This window comes from Lipotes vexillifer, unplaced genomic scaffold (genome assembly GCF_000442215.2).
Source record: "Lipotes vexillifer unplaced genomic scaffold, Lipotes_vexillifer_v1.1 scaffold919, whole genome shotgun sequence".
Lineage (NCBI taxonomy): Eukaryota > Metazoa > Chordata > Mammalia > Artiodactyla > Lipotidae > Lipotes > Lipotes vexillifer.
In genome coordinates this window covers 768,989-792,451 of record NW_006775731.1, presented here as the reverse complement: position 1 = coordinate 792,451, position 23,463 = coordinate 768,989, and the positions used below count along the sequence as shown (strand labels likewise).

At 38.3% G+C, this 23,463-nt stretch overlaps 1 protein-coding gene across 1 annotated transcript in view; it reads right to left on the bottom strand.

Annotated features, from left to right (window-relative positions):
- Nucleotides 1-23,463, bottom strand: part of AKAP6 (A-kinase anchoring protein 6) — a 382,763-nt gene that overhangs the window by 208,318 nt on the left and 150,982 nt on the right. The window contains exons 5-6 of the mRNA XM_007450167.1: nt 19,377-19,473; nt 18,095-18,258 (exon numbers count right to left, since the gene is read on the bottom strand). Of these exons, the coding sequence (XP_007450229.1) occupies nt 18,095-18,258; nt 19,377-19,473 (261 nt within the window). The remainder of the gene's footprint in view (nt 1-18,094; nt 18,259-19,376; nt 19,474-23,463) is intronic.

Here is a 23,463-nt window from a genome sequence, read left to right as displayed (position 1 = left end):
CTCTTTTGAGTCTTCTCTGTCTGCATCTCTGGTCATCGTTCTCTCATCTCCGGGGGCTAACCCTGCTGAGGCATCATTGGTAGTTAAGCCGCACGAGTCAAATGCTTTGCAGAAAGGAATTTACTGAGGCTCCTAAGGGCAAAGCCATAAGAACCAGAGCCTCTCCCTGACTACACTCATTGTACGCAACACTTTTTCCTTTCCTGATTTAAACTGAGTCCCACAGAATTAATGGGCAAAGAGTCAGGGGATGTGGGAAGCAGAAAGGGATGAGCAGCTAAATTAGTGCTCAATGCCAGTTGGCATGTTTTAAATGTTACCCTATGAATACGAGACCTACCAAGAGTAAATAATGAATATAAGTCATAGAAGCAATTTACTGTAGAGCTCTAGATACATATTAATATAATCTTAACATCGAAGACCCTTGACAAGATATCATACTAATTATTTCCAATAACAAACATAAAATCATAATTCAAGAGTTCAGATCCTGTACCACTAAATCTCAGGATTTAGTCACCTAAGGGTATTATGCTAGAGTTCAAAAAGTATGAAGATGTCACACACTGAATCTGTGGGGTCTATAGGGCTGGTATTTCTGCACTGAAGAGAAATTCCAGGAATCACGGGATGGTGTGTGGAAGGCACGGCCTGTGCTAGGACTGATTTTTCTGGCACCTTAACGGCTCCCACCACCACTGCCTCTGGTGCCACCCAGGGTCCCTATTGTGAAGCATCTGGCTCTGAGTATTGGTGCCTCAAAGTGGCTATTTTCAGGTTTGACTTCCTGTTTTCCTTTTCACATCCATTCCTTCTGACTCCACTTGTGGATTTAGTCCTTGCTTACGACTGTCTTTGGTTTGCTTGTTCACCTCGTCCCTGATTGAGGTGACTGTCCTCCATTCCATGTCCCACTCAAAGCTCCTCACTGTAACCCAGTGAGGCCCCAGCCCCACACATCCACCATTGCAAGAGAACAGGGAGTCAGGCTCCTACCCTGGCTGCAACTAGAAGAGTCTAGAAGTGTACAAAATGTCTCTGGTCTTCTTAGCTACCACGTATGAATTAGTCAACCATCCAACTCTGGCAGTACTTCCATATATATCATCTGATCTCATCAACAAGCCTGTGGGGGAGGGAGGTAGCATTATCACTCCTCCTTTGCAGATGATCACACAGGTGCAGAGAAGGGATTCTCTGACTTAATGATCCCTGGGGAAAGTACCTTCCATTTGTCTGTGGTTTATGGATATATGGACTTATTTCAAGCCCTCAGATTTCTAATTCTGAAATATATCTATTTGTCTCTATCATTATTTCTAGTCTCAATGTCAGTTCTTCCTCAGTTATGAAAATAATTGATAATATTAGTCTTGGGGAAAAAAACCTACTAAATTTATTTGGGCTTTTTCCTCCAAAGCATATTAATCACTATACTATCACTACTATATCATAGGACATATTCTTATTACAGTTTGTTTGAAATATCAATATAAACTTTACCAAATCAGCATACCTTTCCTTATCCCAAAACTATTAATAAAATTATGAAGCACTAAGTAACTCAAATGAAGTAATAGAAACTAAATAGTTGTACACTGGTACATTCTCTACCAGCTTTTGTAACTTTCATTAAACTTAATTGAATTCTCAGACATATTCTATTAAGGGATGATAATCTTATAGAACTTACAGGAAACAGAAAAATAAATACAAAAAGAGATATACTTTATTGAAATTACACATTTCATTGTCCTCCCTGGGAGCTCAATAAAAACTATTTAAATGAAAATTAAAAATCATAGTGTTAGGGCTTCCCTGGTGGCGCAGTGGTTGAGAGTCTGCCTGCCGATGCAGGGGACACGGGTTCATGCCCCGGTCTGGGAAGATCCCACATGCCGCGGAGCGGCTAGGCCCGTGAGCCACGGCCCCTGAGCCTGCGCGTCCGGATCCTGTGCTCCGCGGCGGGAGAGGCCACAACAGTGAGAGGCCCGTGTACCACAAAAAAAAAAAAAAAAAAAAAAAAAAAAAAAATTATAGTGTTAGTACAGATGCCACACTTATTAATATATAACTGGTATGTCTAGGATGTCAGCGAGCTAACTAACTCATAAATAACCCTATGTAAAATATCAAGGAAAAAAAAATGTCAAGAAAAGGCAAATTTCCAAACACATAGTAGGTTGCTTTGTTTTTCCTTTTTCTTTTCATTATGAAATGCAAAGCTATAAAACATTTTGCATTAAAAAGATATTTCACTTTAGTTTTATATAACTGGCCTAGATTCCATCATATCGATTAAATTTAATCAATTTAATCTACATAACCTCAGAGAATATAGATCAGTTTACAAAACTGGGACTAACAGACTAACAGAATAAGGGACTAACAGAAATAAATAATCTAAAGAATACCCACATAATTGAAGGACTTTGATTTCTGTTGTAAATGTTTCGTTTACTGACAAGCATTTTTGAAAGTAGACTTTAAGGGACATATGTTGAACACTGCAGTGTATAGAACGATTAACAAGAAATAGTTCCCTACCTTCAGACAGCAAACAGCCTGAGGGACATCTTTAATACAAAATTCAAAGACAGAATGTGATATGTGCTATAATTGAGGTACAAATGCTATAGGAACGTTGAGAAAATTGAGAGTCATTTGACTTAGATGGGTATTGGGTGAGAGTGAAAAGGACTGAACAGTTAGAGATGGGCAAAGATATAAGGAGCAGAATGAGAAGAGCATAGAAAAAAGGACAAGTTGAGCAGTTCTGGAGGCTAAAAGTAGGCCCATGTTGCAAAGGAAGACAAAAGACTCAAAGGAACAATGCTCAAAAGGAAGGAACTTTATAGGCAGGCAATGGAAAACCACTGAAGCATCCTGCGTGGGAGAGTCACGGTGCAAATGGAAAAGAGGCACAGACAAGAAGGTCAAATTGGGAGGCTAGTTTCAGAACTTCGTCCTATGGAACCTGCGAGCTCTGCAGAGGCTGGGGACAGGGAGGGCTATAGAAGGTCCAGGTGGTAGCAAGCAGGGGACAAAGCCTCCAGGTTCTGAGTCAACCAAGAAATTTCACTTTGGTTTGTTTTCTATATTAGGATTATGAATAACATTTATTTTGAAAAAAATTATTGGCTAATAATTTATCAATTAAAACCACTAATCAGGATCAAACGTTTTGTTTATAAATCAGGGAGCTGAAGCTCAGAGACTGTTTTATTTGATAACCAAGAAGTCATGAGTGAACACCGACGAGGGTAATTTCAATAAAGTGACTGTGGCTAAAGTCATCACGTAGTCGTTGTTTGATGACTTTAATAACCATTGTTTGATGCTGCTGCTACTGATTGTATCATTAGTGCAACATCCCCAACCCACTTCCCTTTTAGGAGGAGCAGTGTGCCTATACTGCCAGTATCCCATTTTCCCATTTACAGGAAGAGAGAGAACTATTGATTGCCTAGGAAAAGTACACACAACAGGAGTTTCAATTTCCAGGTATTCACTGAAAGAAGCTGTTGTAAGACAGCGACTGCTTAAAAATGCAAGATTTCCAAAGAAATTCTATCTTCAAACTCTTTTACCTGATTTCCTTTTCGTGCATTAGCCAAAGGAGAAGAGTCATTAAGCTTTTTGTGTACAACTGAGACTAAAGGAAATCTGCAGATAACAACAGAAGATGATATTTGTCAACGGTCTGAAGCAGTAACACAACTGAAAACTACTTGACAATTGGATAAAATACAAAAGTAATTACAAGGGAAGAAAAAACACTCAGAACATCAGGTTTACCTTTATCCAGTGATATCTTTGTTCACATCACTGTTCTCTTTGTTCTATATTACACAGTTAATAATTCTTAGCCTTCAAGCAAAATAAAAAAGGGGGGAGATTTTCAATTATTGATTTACAGTAACAGTTATAAAATTCTCAATTATTCGGAAATGAGATGATTTAATTTCATTCCAAAATGCAACATTATTATTAGCACTATTTAATGATAATTTGAAAAAAATACACTTTGTTTTCTGTTGTCATGTTAATCTAATTTACTTGAAAGAAAAAACTCGTGACACAAGAACTTCATTAATGAGAATGGGCAGTGGGGTCTAGAAAGCTATTTTATAAATATGTAATTCTCAGAAGAGTTTGCAAAGAGGAGAAACAGTGTGTGATCAGAAAAGGGGGTCAGTATAAAGCACTTGTTATATACAACAGGCCAGGTTCTGGAACCTCTGAAGTCTTAAGTAATGGGAAAAATTCCAACACATTAAGCTGGTCGGCATCGTCTACAAGAGTCAGTTTCACTGATACTATTGAGCCTGCTCAGCATTAGAATCGCAAGTTTACATCATGTGGTTATTAGTTACTTTCAGATAGGAAAGAAATAAAAGCTTTGGGGATGAGGGACTGAAAAGGAGAAAAAATCTGAGACAGACAGAGTTTTTTAAAATTCTACATAATTCAAAAAGCATAGCACTCAAATTATGGATGAATCTGAGAAGGTCCAGATAAGTACTGAAGGTCAAATATGCTGATGAAACTTCACTAATTTCTTTCTGGTTTCACAACTGGACCAAAAATTCCCATCAGAAAGTATTGGTTTTACCGGTTTTAGACAGACGGAACTATCCAGTGAAATTCAATATATTCCCCTATCTATCTAATGGCAGCCAGACAAGGCATCAAATGAATGACAGTAGGGAAATACATTTGACCAAGCTGTTTTGGAAAAACGCATGCATGTGTGTTCTATAGAGACTCTGTTCCAGTGAAGTGATCTGGGACATTTTACAAAGCAGACCTCCCCAACCTTAAATTTCCTACAAAGGTCTAGAAGATTATAAAAGAATATAATAAACTACACTATGTTAGCTAAACCTCATTCATCATTTACTAGAAGGATGTGTATGTACACAGATTATAGTGTACCAAATATAATATGTCAAAGATTAGACTTTGTTAGAGATTCAAATAGTAGTATGATTTAGTTCTGTCCTTTGAGTTTATGTCAATTTAGAAACCTTTACCTTCTCAGGTTCAATCTCACCTAATCTTGCTAGAGAGCTTTCGAGCAAAGACTATATATTTCATCAACCAGTGTGCTGGTCAGCTGCTAAGTCACATCAGATGCTTTTAATCTTTTTCAAAGCAACTCAGAATATATTTTTTCAGCAAGTCTGTTCAAATAGAAACCAAAAACAGCCCCCCCAAAACAAAAAGCTAACAGCCTACTAAAACAATTAACTAAGTGATTCAAGGAAATACAAAAAAAAAAAAAAAGGTAAGTAAATAAAATCACACTTCTTCTTTATCATATAAATTACTAGTTATTTGGGGAGAAATAGGTGAAACAGCTCTTTTAAAGATTGTTTTATTTACAGTAAAAAGCAAGAGGCAAAGGAAATGGCAGAGAACTGTAGAGAGGAAGATCAGATGGTAAGATAGGATTGTGCCATTATTTACACAGCTAAGATAAAAAGACGAGAAGATAAAGTGGAGTGCTGTCTTTAACTTTAATAATAATATTATATCGACCAATTAAAAATTTTTAAATATATACTTTTAGCTCAAATAAAGTTTAAAGTGAGCAAAACTTTAAAGTGAGTTTAAAGTTTAGGATGTAGTCGCTGCCCCGAGGACTTTTTAGTCATGGAGTGTAATCACCTTAAAAGTAAACTTACAAAAGGTATAAATGAGAGCTCAAGACAACAATGGAAATGGGTCACAAGGCTGTGTGTGATTAATCATCAAATGTACGGTACAAATAGTAAATATAATATAGTTTAGAAGGAATAGCAATCACCTAGGACTGGAAAGTTGCAGGAAATCTCTATTGAGAAGGTGGGATTTGAATCTCACTCTTGTTCTCCAGTCCATCCTCACTCTCAACCCTCTCTCTATTCATATAATTGCCTCACTGACTAATCACATTGACTTTGCCTTTGTTCTAAATCCTTTGGCTTCCTTCCCTCTTTACCATTGCTTACCACTCAATATTCTTTCTTTCTCTCCTATCTCATAAGACATACCCTCCCTTCCTGAAATTCACAGCTCCACCTGACTCACTTCCTCTCCAACATCTGAATCATTGTGCCAATTCATCTTTCTCATCCTTCTTGCAACTATCTTCTTCAACCATCCCTTTTTAACTAGTCCTGTTTTCTAACCTATAAACATGCTAAGGTGACCCCTACCCCATGAAAATTTCCTTTTAACTACATTCCTACTATCCCCTGGTTAACAGCATTCTGGGAGGCAAGAGCTGGGAGTTTCACTATTGAGCATGTATATTCTCACTTAATCCCCAGTTGTAATATGACGTCCTCGCTCTCCGTTACCCTAGACATCCCTAAAGGTTCTATCATACTTCTCCTTCATTCTCACACAATAGGCTTTTCTTGTCAATATCAACTTCCAAGGCTACAGCTATTAAATCTACGTGGACTTCCCTATCAAATTATCAGTGGCATTTTTCACAGAATATTAGAACAAAAAAAAATCTTACATTTTGTATGGAAACACAAAAGACCCCAAATATCTAAAGCAATACTGAGAAAGAGAAATAGAGCTGGAGGAATCAGGCTCCCTGACTTCAGACTATACTACAAAGCTACAGTAATCAAGACAATATGGTACTGGCACAAAAACAGAAATATTGATCAATGGAACAGGATAGAAAGTCCAGAGATAAACCCACGCACCTATGGTCACCTAATCTATGACAAAGGTGGCAAGAATATACAATGGAGAAAAGACACTCTCTTCAATAAGTGGTGCTGAGAAACCTGGACAGCTACATGTAAAAGAATGGAATTAGAACACTCTCTAATACCATACACAAAAATAAACAAAGTGGATTAAAGACCTAAATGTAAGGTTGGATACTATAAAACTCTTAGAGAAAAACGTAGGCAGAACACTCTTTGACATAAATCACAGCAAGATCTTTTTTGATTCACCTCCTAGAGTAATGAAAATAAAAACAAAAATGAACAGATGGGACCTAATGAAACTTAAAAGCTTTTGCACAGCAAAGGAAACCATAAACAAAATGAAAAGACAACCCTCAGAATGGGAAAATATTTACAAATGAAGCAACTGACGAGGGATTAATCTCCAAAATATACAAATAGCTTATGGAGCTCAATATCAAAAAAACAAAAAACCCAATCAAAAAATGGGCAGAAGACCTAAATAGACATGTCTCCAAGGAAGACACAGATGGTCAAAAAAGCACATGAAAAGATGGTCAACATCACTAATTATTAGAGAAATGCAAATCAAAACTACAGCGAGGTATCACCTCACACCAGTCAGAATGGCCATCATCAAAAAATCTACAAACAACAAATGCTGGAGAGGATGTGGAAAAAGGGACCCCTCTTACACTGTTGGTGGGAATGGAAATTGGTACAGCCACTATGGAGAACACTATAGAGGCTCCTTAAAAAACTAAAAGTAGAACTACCATATGACCCAGCAATCCCACTCCTGGGCATATAGCCAGAGAAAACCATAATTTTCAAAGATACATGCAACCCAGTGTTCATTGCAGCACTATTTACAATAGCCAGGACATGGAAGCAACCTAAATGTCCATCAATAGAGGAATGGATAAAGAAGATGTGGTACATATATACAATGGAATATTACTCAGCTATAAAAAAGAACGAAATAATGTCATTTGCAGCAACATGGATGGGCCTAGAGATTGTCATACTGAGTGAAGTAAGTCAGACAAGGAAAGACAAAGTAAGTGAGACAAAGAAAGACATCTATATTGCCTATAGATGGAATCTAAAAGAATGGTACAAGTGAACCTATTTACAAAACAGAAATAGAGTCACAGATATGGAAAACAAACTTAAGATTCCGTATCTGTTTTCCACAGATATGGAAAACAAACTTAAGTCACAGATATGGAAAACAAACTTAAGGGGGTAAAGGCAGGGGATGGATAAATTGGGAAATTGGGATTGACATATACACACTACTATATATAAAATAGATAACTAATAAGAACCTACTGTGCAGCACAGGGAACTCTACTCAATACTCTGTAATGACCTACATGGGAATAGAATCTAAAAAAGAGTGGATATATGTTTATGTATAACTGACTCACTTTGCTGTACACCTGAAACTAACACAACATTGTAAATCAGCTATATTCCAATAAAAAAATTTTTTTTAAATCTATGTGTACTGTCAAACCTGCAACCTCAGCATTGATCCCTGCTCCAAGCTTCGGGCCTACATTTTCAACTGAGTGTTGCACATAACTACACAGATAATTTTTTGGCTTCTTCCATCTCTAAATCATTGTTCTCAAACTTGCCTGCACTTTGGAATCACCTGCAGAGGTTACAAAAATATCTCTACCCAGGTTATACATCCAGATATTCTTATTAATTAGACATCTGTCCTACCTCAGTTAATAGTAACACCATTCTCCTAACTGTTCATGCTCAATTCCTTTGAGTCATCATTAACTATTCCCTCCGACCTCCATTCCCTCGATGCCAAATCCTAATATTTCTTCTTCTATAATATCACTTCTACCTTTTTCTTTCTATTTTATCACGGCCACTGCTTGACTTTCGCTGCCTTTAGTTATTATGCTAGTTTCCCAATTCACTGTCAGTCCTTCCACTCTCATCCTACTTTTGCCATCTGTTTTCTGTGACTAAACCCAATCATTAAAACAGGGGACCCCAAACCCCGGGCCACGGACCGGTACCAGTCCGTGGCCTGTTAGGAACCAGGCCACACAGAAGCTTCATCTGCTGCTCCCCATCACTCCCCATCACTCTCATTACCACCTGAACCCTCGCTCACAGTACTGCCTGAACCATCCCCCTCCTCTCCCTGTCTGTGGAAAAATTGTCTTCCACGAAACCGGTCCCTGATGCCAAAATGTTGGGAACCACTGATTAAAAACGCTAAAGGCATACTAACAAAACACAAACTCTTTGTTCAGACCTCTCCAGTACATAGCTCAAAGCTTTTCAGGCTTTATTTTCCACTAGGTCCTCATCCCTTTTTTGGTTCAAAAGAGCCAAACTATTCGCTGTTCACCATTCTCTAGATGTCCCTCATATCTTTCTTTTTTCCATGCGTTTTACCATGTTATTTCCTCTACCTGGAATGCTCTCCCTTCAATATCTTCCTACTAACAATCTGTCAGAACATTAGAGACCTCCACAAAAATCCATCTTCTCTTAGAGCAAAGAGCTTTCCCAGGCACCATCAGATTGAAATAATGTCCCTTCCCCCAATTTCCCTATTTCTTATGTTCCTATCTCTTATTATAGTATTCATCACACAGTCTGCCTTAATTTAGAATTACATATGTGTGTGTCTTTCTCTACTGCTGGGCAGTGAGCATGGAGAGGAACAGTGTCCTGTCCAGAGCTATGACATCACAATGTAGTTACGTATTCAATATTTAGCAATTTTAAGGATGGATAAGAGCAGTGTAAGTAGAGAGAATGGGAAAAGCCCTGGGCAAAAGCAAAGGGAAAAGGCTTTTGGAAGATGGTGAATTAACTAGAACATTAACGAAATGAAACAGTGACATGAATCTTGACTAAGCAGGTGGAGTCAAATGACAGGGTAAGGAATCTGGCCTTTGCGCTGTCACATACAGATTTTAAAAAGACTTTGAATAAGCCTGAGTACCTAATATGTGTTTGGAGCCTACGTTTTTTATCAGTAAAGTAAAAATGATAACAGAAGCTACAACTGCTATACTGTTGGGAAGAATGAATGAGACGATCCAGGTAAAAGGCTTGATACAAACCTAGACCATAGTAAGCCTGCTAACTATGCTAACCCCATTAATAGAGTATGTTAAACACACACACACACACACACACACACACACACACACACACACACACACAATGGTTATACAATAATGTCTAAGATGTCAAAAATAAAGACAGTTTTTCTGGCTTTGAGTTCCAGAGCTAGAGAAAGGGAAGAATAAGATAGAAAGAGCAAGAGACATGAAAGCATTAATGTTCATGAAGCGACTTAGGCAGATGAGCTTCACTGGATACATACTTCCTTCTTTTATCTTTCTCTTTCTGTTCCTTCTCTCTCTTTTCTTTCCCTCTCTCTTTTCCTTTGTCTTAGCCTCTTGCTTTCGGCTTCCTTTTTCCCTCTCCCCTTTCTCACACAGAAAGATCCATGGCCTTGCTTAACCCTGCAGGGGGCAATGCTAAACCAGTGTTGGCCTCTGCAGGCCAGATAAGTACAAAGATGAGAAGTCACCACTCCCACCCAACGCAAAATGGCCTGGAAGCCGCAGTGAGATGGATCCCTGGACTCTGGCCCAGAAGGACCTCTAATCTAGTTAATGTTTCCTGAGAAACATTGGCACAGTGGGAGGTAAGACTGGTGATGGTCTGTGAGGCCCGGTGGCAAAGAGCACTACAGTACACTGAAAAACTTTCTCAGTCTCTGTTAGCATCAGAACCACATAAATGGCTATATTCCAAGTAATTTCCGAGGAGAAGGAAAAACCAGAATGTGGACATCTCAATGCTTTTTGACCTCACTGGATGGGAGAGATACTCTGGGTGTGAGAACAGTTAAACAAACTTTTGGAGTATTCAGGGTGTTGAGTGCAGGTGTGTGTACGTTTGAAAACTGCTGTTTTATAAGAAGTCCTAGGTGACTCAATAAACACAAGAGCCAGAGCAAAGTAATCCCTTTAGCAGGGCTCTCCCAGCTCAGACGCTCCCCTGCCAGAAACAACACATTCCAGGGGAAAAAGTGTAAATCACACAAGGAGGTAATTGTTCCGCACTTTCAAATAATTTACTTACTAATTTTAAAGTGGCTTTTAGAAGCAATTCTGTATCTTGCCTTCTGTTTTGTGCTTAAATACTTCTAGATTTTTAAAAACATGTTGACCTCCACTATATATCAAAAAGTACCTCTAATGTGTTTAACTATATATTATCTTCAAAATAGATCAGGCTGAGTTACAAAATGTGAGCTCTGCCAACAAGAGTGTTGCTTTCTGTAGAATGTAACTCTGTATCTAATACCATGCATCTCTGCAACTCTAGTTGTTACGGATTCAGAGATTAGGCACTCTTTGACTAAATAGGGAAAAAAAAATAGGCCACCTACTCTTGCCAGTGACATTTCCCTGTGTTGATTAGAGACACCAAAGAATTTCACTCCCAGAATCATCCAGCAATGGAAACACAGTACGAAAAATCAAGATAAGCTATGGCTTTATACATCATATAGACCATGATAGGGCTGACCATTAGCTGTCCTTTGACCTAATATATGTTATATCATCTCAATCATTTTTTCAGTCACCTACTTACAGTGGCAGACTACTAAAAAAATTCCTCATCTTGGGCCCACCCACACATCTGATAATATGCAAATTTAAGTGCCTCAAGGAGATTAGAAGAACTATCTTTTATTCGGTTCCATCACAAATTTAGTAACCACAACTGATCTTCAAAAAAATAACTCACTTTTGTTTCTGTCTTTCACAAACATTTTTGAAGAAAAGTTGCCCTTCTATTAACAAAAAAAGGACTACTGAAGAATCCACAGTAGAAGAAAGAGCTCTCCTTAGGTACTGCATTTCAGTACTGTTTATATAGTTTAGCAGGAAAGGAACTGGCTTTTAGGAAGAATTCTGCAAGGAAGAGGCGGAATTGGTAATGCATTTACTACTCATTTGCTTGCATCAAGAACTCCATTCCATTTCAATCTGCCAACATCCTAATTAAGATGATCTAAATCTTAGGTGATCTATTATTCTAGATCTAAGATAGCCCAATCTACATTAGACAAGATGTTACACTGTGTGCTTACACTGAGATGATAAGCCCACTGAGCAGAAAAGCGTGTCTTCCCTCATGTCTGACCTGGCACTGGGCAGAGCCCTCTGTCTGCACTCAATAAATAATGGCCAGGCCTTTGCCTGTTGTCTTTGTTTCTACTACTTTAGGCCCAGTTTAACCTTATGATATCATTTCTGGTTCCTTTGACAACATATACCTGTGCTCCTTTTTTTTGCATGAGGAAAAGAGAAGAGTATCTTAAGTAATTCTTTATATATGTCAGTGCCAAGTGTATGTGGGACTAACCATATATAAATGCAATTCCCATTCAATATCTTAAAGCTGTTTCTGAAGATCCTATATTAAACAACATGCAACTACAAAAGCATTTGAGCCAGAAAAGAAAAGAATGCAGAGACAATGCTTTGTCTCACCAATGCTTTGGAAGAATCAGGATCAAATTCCGTTCCAGGATAATAATATCCAGCTGCACTATTACCCAAGAGATACTATATAACACAGAGAAAACTATCATATAAAGTCCTCCCTAAATCAGCCTCTTTCTCTCCCTTCAGTTAAAGAAAGTTACCCATAACTCATTAGCATAAATACCAGGTTAAGACTTGGGTGTCTGGTAAACAAACAGAAAATATGTGTCAGTATTAGACTTGCCCACTCTTGACATTCAATGAAAGGCTAGGTGGTCAGTGACATACCCAAGTTAGAGTACCCACAAACGTCCCTTCTCAGCCAGTATCTGAAACTGTCATTCGTAGGCCTGAGCAAACATATTTAAGAAATGTCCTTAACCTTGTTCTTTTTTTTTTTTTTAACATCTTTATTGGAGTATAATTGCTTTACAATGGTGTGTTAGTTTCTGCTTTATAACAAAGTGAATCAGTTGTTCTTGTGCTATTGTTGAATAGATAACATTGATGACCTTCACAGTCTGATATCCATTTCCAAAGGGATGACGACTTCAATCTAAGAACCTCAAAGAAGCCAGATAAAATAAGCACAACCCTAGAGTTCAAAGCAGCTAAACCCTCTATCTCCTTTCACTAAGGAAGTGAAGATCTTGGTTGGAACCCAGGCTAGGTCACCCTTCTAGTAGCTATAAAGTTCTCTGAATTTACAATAAAGCCTTCAAATATTCTTTATTTTGGAAATGTATATATTTCCTTAAAGAGGACAAAAGAACCATTGTTGTGTGCTTTCTATGATGCAAAGTTTGAGATGTCATGTGGGGAAATCCTGGCCTTGATTCTAAGACATCTGTAATGATGGCAAGCTCTATAGGTAAAAAGTAAAAACAGAGGATAAAGTACAGTTTAAAGGAGGCAATGTGCAAAATTTAAGAATGCTTTTTTCCTTTCAGGATTTTTGTTTTTTGCCTTGAGAGGTCATAAAAAGAATGCACCCTTTGTTAGGAGTTAGATATTCACTGTGTTTTGAAATCCCTCCAGCTATACAGCATTCAGAAGTTTAACATACTGAAAAAGCCTAGTTTAAGGTGATAAACTTTCACCAATCTATCCTAAAATAAAATATATAATTACAAGCATACTTTCAATTCTTGGATATGCATGCCGAAGCTCTATTTCTAGAATTGGTGAATTTTGTTTTCTATTTCCATGTATAAAAGATCTCCTGGGAAAACACTTTTTTTAAAATGAAATACAACAAATAAGGTATGCTGCCGAGTCCTGGGGGAGAAGTTTCCCAGAGTCTTTGAATTTCCTCCTATCCTCCTTCTTTACAAGATTTCTAAGACCAAGTCGTTTTCTGCAGTCTCTCAAACAAGGTAAAAAAGAAAAATACCCCCTAGATATATTCCTTAGATTTTCTATTATGCTTCTCAAGTTCCCAGTAGCTTCTGAAGTAAACCTAAGATGAATTCTGGAGTTATTTTTTTATTATGTTTTAATTTTAGTTCCTCTTTTAGGACTAAGATGAAATAGATGATCATAACTGCTGTGCTAGGAGATGCATTTCATGGCACAATTTGTACATGACCTGCTCAAGGTCACGTCACAGAAAGAGGGCCGACATGACAGATAAAAAGTTGAATCCAGCTTATAGTCTTGGTGAACTCCAGGGTTTAAGCTTGCTCTATTTAGTGCAATATGGAAAGAAAAATTTCTGTTTATACAGGACAGATTAGATACATTCTGTTTAGGGACCTCACTTGGCTTGGATAGTGTCAGTTAGAGACATACGAGGAATTACTGCTCACATCACTGATCATTAAGGGTCATTTTCTGTCACATCGTGAGCCTTGGGTAGATTGCGGCAAGCTGGCCTAATCATGGCCCAGAAGATCCCAGGTCTGTTCTTTGTGCCCATCAACTTCACCCAGGCAGAAATCCTTCCCTCCACCCTCCATTTAGAACATCAACCCCGCTGCAAGTCTCTCCTTGATACTCCCACTTGGGGGTAGTTATTTCCTTCTCCTTGTACTCATAGAACTTTGTACCTTCCTCTACTACAGTATTTGTCAGATTCTATTAGAATTATTTGTCTGTTGTCTCCACCACTAGAGTATGAAGTCTTGCACGTTTACCCTCCTCTCAGACTTACTATGTGCCAGGCACCCCTTAATCTGCATCACAGTTCCTTGAGGTGGATGTTAGCATTGCCTCCGTCATACAAATGAGGGAGCTGAGGCACAGAGAAGTTAAGTCATTGCTAGTTAAGTGTCAGGAGTTGAGCTCAGACAGTCTGATTTCATAGTCTGAGCCCCTCCTGTTATTCCTCGTGCTTGCCCAAGGGACTAAGGAAGGCAGTTCATAAACATTAAGCAAATAGAAGGAATGACCATTCTGATTTCTCCTCAGTTTCCTAAGCTTAAATTTAGAAATATATTTTCTTTGTCTTAAGTTAATTTTACCTTCACCCTTGACTATGGATGAGTTCATCTGTCCTAAGAAAATTCAACCCAAACTGGGGAAGAGAGAACTAGCTGGGAGGCGAAAGGCTGGGGTGTGGCCAGCTCTGTCACATGCAAGTCTTAGACTCTCACACCTCCCTCAGGTTCTACATCTGTAGACGCCCACAGAAGCTTCTCCTCGTAGCTGCTTTTAGAGGCACCACACTGTGCACATAGTGTGACATGAAAATGATTTGGAATAGTAATACCATTAACCAGAAAAACTACTTATGCTGTTCTTTGTAGACTGATGTGACTCAAGAAAGACATTTTCACTTTGGAGATGATTCAAATAGAGAGGGTTTTCGTTGCTGTTGTTGTTTTGTTTTGTTTAGAACGGAGACACCCAAATCATTAAGAATCAGATGTATCTATTTTTCCTCCTAATATCTAAATTCACATCTCAAGTCCCTTCAGATCAATGGCATATATTCTACCTTTTAAATCACTTTGTAATTCTTGCATTTTACATATATTCTTTATTTTTCTGGTTAAAATAATTCTTACTCATTGTAGAGACTTAGAAAATTCAAAGATATTTTAAAATATATAATTGCATCTTATAGGTCTCTTCCAATGTTTAAAAATTCTCTTCTAAAACATTATTTTTAATGGTTATGTAACCTTTCATTAGGATAAGATGTAGCATAATTTAATTAAACAGCCCCTGTTTTAAACATTTTGGCTGATACCAATTGTTTGGTGTTATAAGTAACAAGACAGACATTCTTTCACACTGTGTGAGGATGCCCCTTATGTGAGTATCGTATAGCACTATAGGAAAAGGGCCTTCTTAGAGCCTATAACAGCGGTTTTCTGGGAGCTTGTGGAATGCAGATTCTGGGGCCCTTCCTAGGAGACTCTGACTCATTTGAGGCGGGGACTGGGGAAGGTGGTCCTCTTTTTGAGAAATGTTGACATTGCCTCTCATTTAATAATACTTTCTCCCCATTTGGCTCAGTTATCCTCTTTACTTCATCTCAGCATCTCCTGACAAAATGAGCTCATTTTAAAGTGTCCAGTTCAAACTGGCCCTGGTGAATAGAGCCAGGCGTTTTCAACACAGGTCTTCTATTAATGCAGGTGATTGCACCATCTCTGCAGCTCCACTTTGGTGCCTCCCCACCCTCACCCAGACTCACCGCACTCACCCACCCACACGCCACACCAAAGCCAAGGACAGGTTTTCAGGCTGTGAATCAGTGCTGTCGTTTCCCTGTTCACTCCCAAACCCTCCCCTTTGTGCCCACAGCCACTCAGCCTCCCTTGCACACTCCCCACCTCCCCTCTAGCTGCACAGCCTGCTCACAGAATGCCACCTCCCCAAAGAAGCGCTCCCTGATGCCCTGATCTAAATCGCTTCTCCCAGTCCAACCTCTGGTTGCTTCCTTTTCTTTTCTTTCACAGCCCATCATGGTTTCTAAAAGCATGGTTGTTAGATTTAAGTCTGTCACCCCACTTCACCACAAGCTCCGTGAGACAGGTACTGAGGCTGATTGTTCACCACCATGCCCCACCTTGAGCAGTGCCAGTAACAGGCAGTGCTCTAGGTGGTGTTGAAAATGGGTTCGGGGGCCAAAGGGCTCAGATTCAAATCCTAGCTCTGCTACCTACTACCTGTGTGACCTTAAGCCAGTTACTTAACTTCTCTGTGCCTCCATTTTTTCCATTGGAAATTAGAATAGGACTGCCTTATTTATAAGGTTTAAATAGTTTGTTGTGAGAATTAAATGAGAGAATACACAGAAGTACACTGTAGAACAGTGTCTGGCATGTGGAATGCATCCAATACAGGATAGCTTTCAAAAAGTAAGCACTCAGTTTATTTTTGTTAAATAAATAAAACACAACAAAGTTCTTAGTTGTGTCCTTTCTCATCACCACTGCCCCCTATCCCAGCCAAAGTATTAGCCCAATCAACTCCTTCCTGCAGTCTGCTCCTTGAAAGGGCTCCACTTCGGCCCTGAGAAGTCTGCTGAAGACACTCTCCATTCCCTATGATTAGTTCCAGCTTTGATCCTTTCATCACGTCACTTCCTAAAATATGTGTGCATGTGCCAAGCCACCTCTCTTCCTTCCTTCAAGTATTTCCTGAAATGTGACCTCCTCCATGGAACCTTCTTTAAAGGGAACTGAGCTCATCATTCCATCCTCTGTTTCCAACAAATAAGTTCAAGGTTGTTGTTCGAGATTCCAAAGCTATAAACCACCTAAGTTTTTCACTGGCTGCATGGCCTCACCACTGCAGGGCAGATTGGGTTTCTCCTTGCCTGCACTTGAGAATGTGAGGCTCAGAGGGCAGAGGGTTTGTTTAACTTGCTCTGTATACATTTAGCCCAATGCCGATCCACATGGGGACTGAATAAATGTGATTTGATGATGATTTAATTACTTTGTCCATGCCAGGAATAGAAGCCATGAACTCTTAAATCTGTTCCCCCCATGTTACAGTATGTTTCCATGCTTAGTCTATTATGAGACTGGTTTTCTGCATCAACTTTCACAAAAGAACAAATACAAAAGAAAAGAGAGATTGCAAGAAAATATCAAATTAATAAAATTATCTTCTGCTTCATGAATCCATTATCATCTTCTACGTCATGAGTCCAAAGATATCTTTAGAACAGTGGTGCACTGTATCAGAAGGTGCCTCATTTAAAATTTAACTGCATATGCTTTACGGATTATTTTGTAAATCTAAAGTAGATAACCAAAACATGTCAATATTCATTCTTAAAGTACTTGTATTCGGTGCATGCACCATTATGGAGAACTTACACTCAGAGCAAAAAGATTTGTAGCAAAGCATATGACCTTCCTCTCACTACAATGACCATCCCCTAATTAGGCAATGCATCTGATAGTCATTAACAGGAATGAGATAATGAATCACTTTCTCTCTTCTTTGTTAATTTGCTGTAACCAAGCGGCTAATGGATGTCAGAGCTGAGTGATTGCACTGATTATAGTGATTTATAGTTGCAACAAAACAATTTAAAACCATTCTGATTATTCATGTTAAAGATGCTTTATGTTTTGTTTACTAAATGTTTTATGTCCCCCTTTCTCCTATCCCTAAAGTACTTTCCCCCTCCTACTCTGCCACCTTTCACAAAAAGACCCCTTCCTGGAAAACTTGAAAGTTGTAGGCTTCTTTATTGTTTTAAACTTAACCGTTTCATTTTGTTTATACATACCTATACAGAGAGAGATATATAAAGTTTACCCAGCAAAAACGAAAAGCCTTAGGAGTAGGAAGAAAACTCCAGTGGTGCCTAGTTCAAAAGAAGACAGAAATGAGAGGAAATAAGACAAACTTCAAGCCACTTACCTTGGGGCTTCCCGTCCCTTCCTCACCCTCCACAGACACATCAGTAGCCAGAATCGCAGCTTTGATGGTATCCAGAGCCCTGAGAATCCAGCTGTGTTGCCGTTTGATTTGCCTCTGCAGCTCCTTCCATTGACTTGCTATCATCCGCAGCATGTCCTTTAGTCCTTCTCCAAAAGGAGGGGAAAGCACAAGTTACGAACTCAACTGCAATTTTACCCATTATTGTTTTTCATTTAGCGAATCAGATGGATATTTCTAACAATAAACATAATTTTAAGCAACCATTACCATCACCTGCCACTCAGAACAGAGGTTGGGGATTTCTGACTTGACAGAAGGCGTAAGGACACAAAAATGGGATAACCACACAGATGCATGGTTTGGAATCGACTTAGATTTAATATATTGACTAAAAAAATGTATACGGAACAAAAAAATCACGATACATAAAAATTATTAACACTATAGCTTCACATTCCAAATAAAAGGCCCTGTGTGTACCTGTGTGGAGACTTTATAATGATCAGAAAATGTATGGAAATAGGTAAAGTTAATTCAACCCGAACTATAGTAAAGGGGCCAGATTTAAGACAGCCGTCTTTAGTATTAGCACATCAGATTAATGCTGCTCTCTTCTTATTTAGCTGTGGTAAGCTCAAAACAAGTGCCAAACTGTAATTCATCCTGTCTTATGGTCTTTTACTACCAGGATAAGTATAACCAAATGACAAAACTATTTTTTATTTATAATCTGTTCCTCATAAATACATTAATACTGGAGTAAGAATTGGTCTAAGGCCAAAACTCTGCTAATGCAATGACCAGCAAAGAACATGCAAAACGTTCATGTGTATGAATTGGCAGGGAAATAATCAGGTATCTCTAGACTGCCTGCCTTATATCTGTAATGATATCTATAAGTACCTGAATGCATATGCATTATAACTATATGCACAATTCTCCTTCAATATCTTAATGTTATTTCCAGAGCACCTACATCAAAAAGCATGTCAGTGAAGTTTTCAGGAATGTGATTCCAATTGAAACTCAGGCGAACAGCAAGCCCCAAATGAACAGACCATTTGGAGGCAGTATTTCATCTTACAAGTATCACAGCATTGTATGCAGTATATGAAACATTTATAAATCTTGAAGGTCAATCTGATAATGTAAATATTAATAATACATAAGGAAGTGAATATATGCAGTAATTTACAGCAACGCTTCTTCATTCTTAATAGTCTGGAGACATAAAGACTTGCAATATTTCAGGAGGATTTACCTGCTTTGTGAGATGCAATAAGCTCGAGAAGTTGGAGTCCTTCCTCCTCCACAGCTTCCTTGAGAGCACAATGACTGTCTACATTCAACTTAAAACTCTGCAAGGAAAAATATGAGCATCAAAGCCCGGCAAGGCAGTTAAAACATCCACAGAAAATTACTTGCTACTTTTTATCAAGAGCCACACAGTCCAATTTACTCAATAGACAAACTAATTTGCAATACTAAAAGCTATTGATATTTGGGATCTGGGCTCAGAATGTTTCCATTAGGTTAGCAGAGTGCATCTGTTTGGAAACAGCTGACAAATCTAGAAATTCATTAGGTTTTTATGAAAAGTCACATCCCATGGGCTATATCAAGAGTAGCAGTGTTCTATAAAATATACTGAATTTCTACCAGCACATATGAGCTCATTTCGTCACTTTTTAGAAATGTTACTGATAGCACTATTTATGAAACCATAAAAAAATTGGCAACATAAATTATATTAGCCTTATGTGCACATATATAAATCCATTAATATAGTGGGGTTTGATTCTCAGATATCTGTTTCTCAGATATCACAGATATCAGATATCACACAAACCACAGGATATTGAGGTGGATTCAGGTGCTGTAGTAAGGAGTCCAAAGTTTTTCAAATGTTTGCATTTTAAGTTTATTCCTTACAATATGACATTGAGTTATAAACGAATACATCAAGTACATCAGGGGCATTTTTCACTCATGATAGTCATCCAAAAGACAAAGACTGTTATGGATGAATTCCAACTCAGAGCCATTTCTTTCAGGAAGCCTTCCCTAATGCCTTACACAGAATTAATTACTCCTCTCTCTCGGCTTCCTCTGCTCCTTATACCTGCTTCTATTGTAGAATTTATCATACTGAATTCTGCTTTATTCCTATACTTGCCTACCAAACTGTAAGCAAGAAAGAACTACAATTGAAAGAATTGCCAGTTTCACATTTATTTCCAACTCATGTCACATACAAGGTGTTCAATAAATGTTTGCAGGAATAGTGGATATCTGCTGAACTGGATCAATAGGACTCTCTCAAGGGGAATGTTTCCACTTAAATATTTCAAGAAACACAGATGGTTTTCCAAAGATTTTTCCATCTCTGGAATGTTATAAGGTGTTCCAAACACAGGAGGTCCAATGCAGAGTAATCATAGTGACCAATCTGTTGAATCAATGGTTAGTCTTCAGGGTGAAAATCCATTCCTTGACTTAACTAATTTGAAAAAGTATGGATTTTGAAAGACTATATGCCACATTTCGGCTTCTCCATAATAGGGCTCCAAAGTATACAATATACTTTGCTCTCACTAAACACTCACTGAGCAATGGCTGCATGTACTATACACGGAACTTAGTATTAAGAATATCTGACAGAAATTCAAGATGATAGTCTCAGTTGCAATGTAATTTGGATGAAAGAGGTTAAACAACCATAAATTATGAAATTAGATATTAATTTTTCCATTCTTTCACTCATTCATTCATTCAGAAACCATGTATTATGCCTATTCTGTACACTAGACAGGGTAATAGCAATTTAAGGGGTATAAGGCATGGCCCCTGCACATCAAAGGGCATCCTCAATCACCTTGGATGTTCACTGGTGAGTCTTTTTCTTAGTGGAAAAAAGGGGTCTTTGAAAGCTCAAAAGAAAAAGCACAACAGTCAAAATAAGCTGCAAATGAAGGAGATAGGGACAGGCAGATCAGAACTTGAAGTATAAAGATAAGAATTTTGACTAAAAAAAATGACTCCAAAATGATGAATCATTTCATCTTACTAGAAGCATAAGAAACAGTATAGTTTCAGCATAATGTGGCAGAAAGAGACTTACTGGTTTCCCCAAGGGTTGTTCACGATTTCTTGTATTGCCCTCTTTCAGCTACAGGTATTTGGTTGAATAAAATGAAGTATGGCAATATATCAGAAGCCTGATGCTTCTGATCAATCCAAACGATATCATAGCTATTAAAAATTAAATACTTATGATTTATAGCCAAAATACGACTGTAATTTACTTTTTGCCACTGCAGTGGAAATCATCAACTCTGAAGCAATGCCATGCAGATTGAGGTACACGTTTGTGTTTCAGGGAGAAGGGACATGGAAAAGAAAAATACTTGAGATCAACCCGAGAATGCCAACATTTAGGAAGAAATCTATTCTAGAGATTTCCTCATAACTGTAAGATTAGCCTAGTGTTCTCTTTGATTCTCTGTTTACTTACAACAGACCAGTGCTGAATGGTTGGTAATCATGAGCTTCCGAAGACGTGCATCAGGCCTATGTCTCAGCAAAAGAGAACCTTAGGACCTGTGGGTAGGTTGGACAATTTGACATAATTGAAGCCAATAGCATAGAATAGATGCAGCTGCATCTGGTTCTGCCTCAAGATGATGTGGAAGCATTTGATTAGGACATTGGAAAAGATGAAGTATTCATTATTAAAAAAAGATAAGCTTTATGCTATAGGAAAGAACCATTTAATATAACTATTACCCAAGTGGTACAATATTGCTTAATTTTCAGGTGCATCCATTAACCATTAATAATATCAAGTAAGGAATTCACAATGGGCCTCTGAGAAGGCAGGCAAGCAGGCACATTAACAAAATTGTCAATGAAATTTCTGGCTGCTAAAGGATTCTGTAACAAACTCTCCCCATTCTGCCCCCACTTCTTCCCTAGGGAAGGAAGCTTAGGCAAAAGAGTTTTTTCTTTTCTTTTCTTTTCTTTTTTTTGAACTTGATACCTGGACACATTTCCATTCTTGTGCTACTAACGTTTCCTCAGCAATGCCTTATGGTATGTAGTCCCTTTGCAACATCCATAGCACTCCCTGAAAATGCAGGGCATTCTCTGGAGATTTAATTTATGGCAACAACACGGCCATAGACAGGTACCACAGATCTACATCATTGAGAATTATGTGAAATTCCATAAATATGAGTAATCTGGGACCTGTGAGACACCCCATCTTTTTTGTGTCTTTACAGCAGCATGAAACTGAACATCTAGATGAGAATAACTAAGGAAATGAAAAATACAGTGGCTGAGACAAAGGACTAGATTATCAAAAAGATGATATTTCACAGGTTGACCAATGGGTATTCCTAGCCTCACCAGCATCTATAGGTATGGGTACATTACTCCTTGTCAGGATCCAAATTCAGGTAAGCACACTGATTGTACTTTAATCATGATCACACCTTACTAAGTAGATAAAAAACTACATCTTATCCTATTCCATTCAAATTTCTGAAGATCCCAGTTTGATGGAAGTATGGAGATCATGTGGATATGAAATGAAACCAAGGAAATGTACACCTTGATGCACAAAACTATGACAAACATGAAGATAGTTACTCATGAGGGATCATAGAATTGATATGAATCTCCTGGTACAGGAAATAGTGGGAAAGACCATAATCACATTCAGAAGCTTAAAGATCCAAAATGTCTAGGTTTTAGCAGAATCACATCATGAACATAGACTTTCTGCCATCCCCATGGAATACTGTTAGTGTCTGTCAGGTCCACTGAGGTCCATGAATTTTATAATGTTTGTGAACAGAGAGGCCAAAAAGAGTTACTGCATCTTTCCCGACATAATTTATGCTTTAAAAAAAAGCATAAATTAATACAACAGATATTTATTGAGCAGTCTCTGCCAGGCCTATAGACACAAAAATTAACAATACCCAATGCCAGCACACACTGCTTACAGTCTCTTGGGTAAAACAGATCAAAAGCAAGTAGGTTTATGTGACCCAGCACAGAATAAATATGTAATTGGGGTTTGATGTATAACAGAGAGTGGCAGGGCCTTAAACTGAACAGTGATATGCATGCCCAATGAGATTTAATTTTTTAAAATTAAAGTATCATACAGGCCAAGTCAAAATAAGATTGTAGGCTATACTCCGTATGAGCGTGATAGTGCTAGATAGGTGCTGTGGGAGCTCAAGCTGGGAACCAGGTTCTGCAGAGGCTGGCAGGGAGCTTGTGAAGAAAGGATTGATTTGCATGTGGGGCTGGAGACACGCTTTACTGCAGCAGGA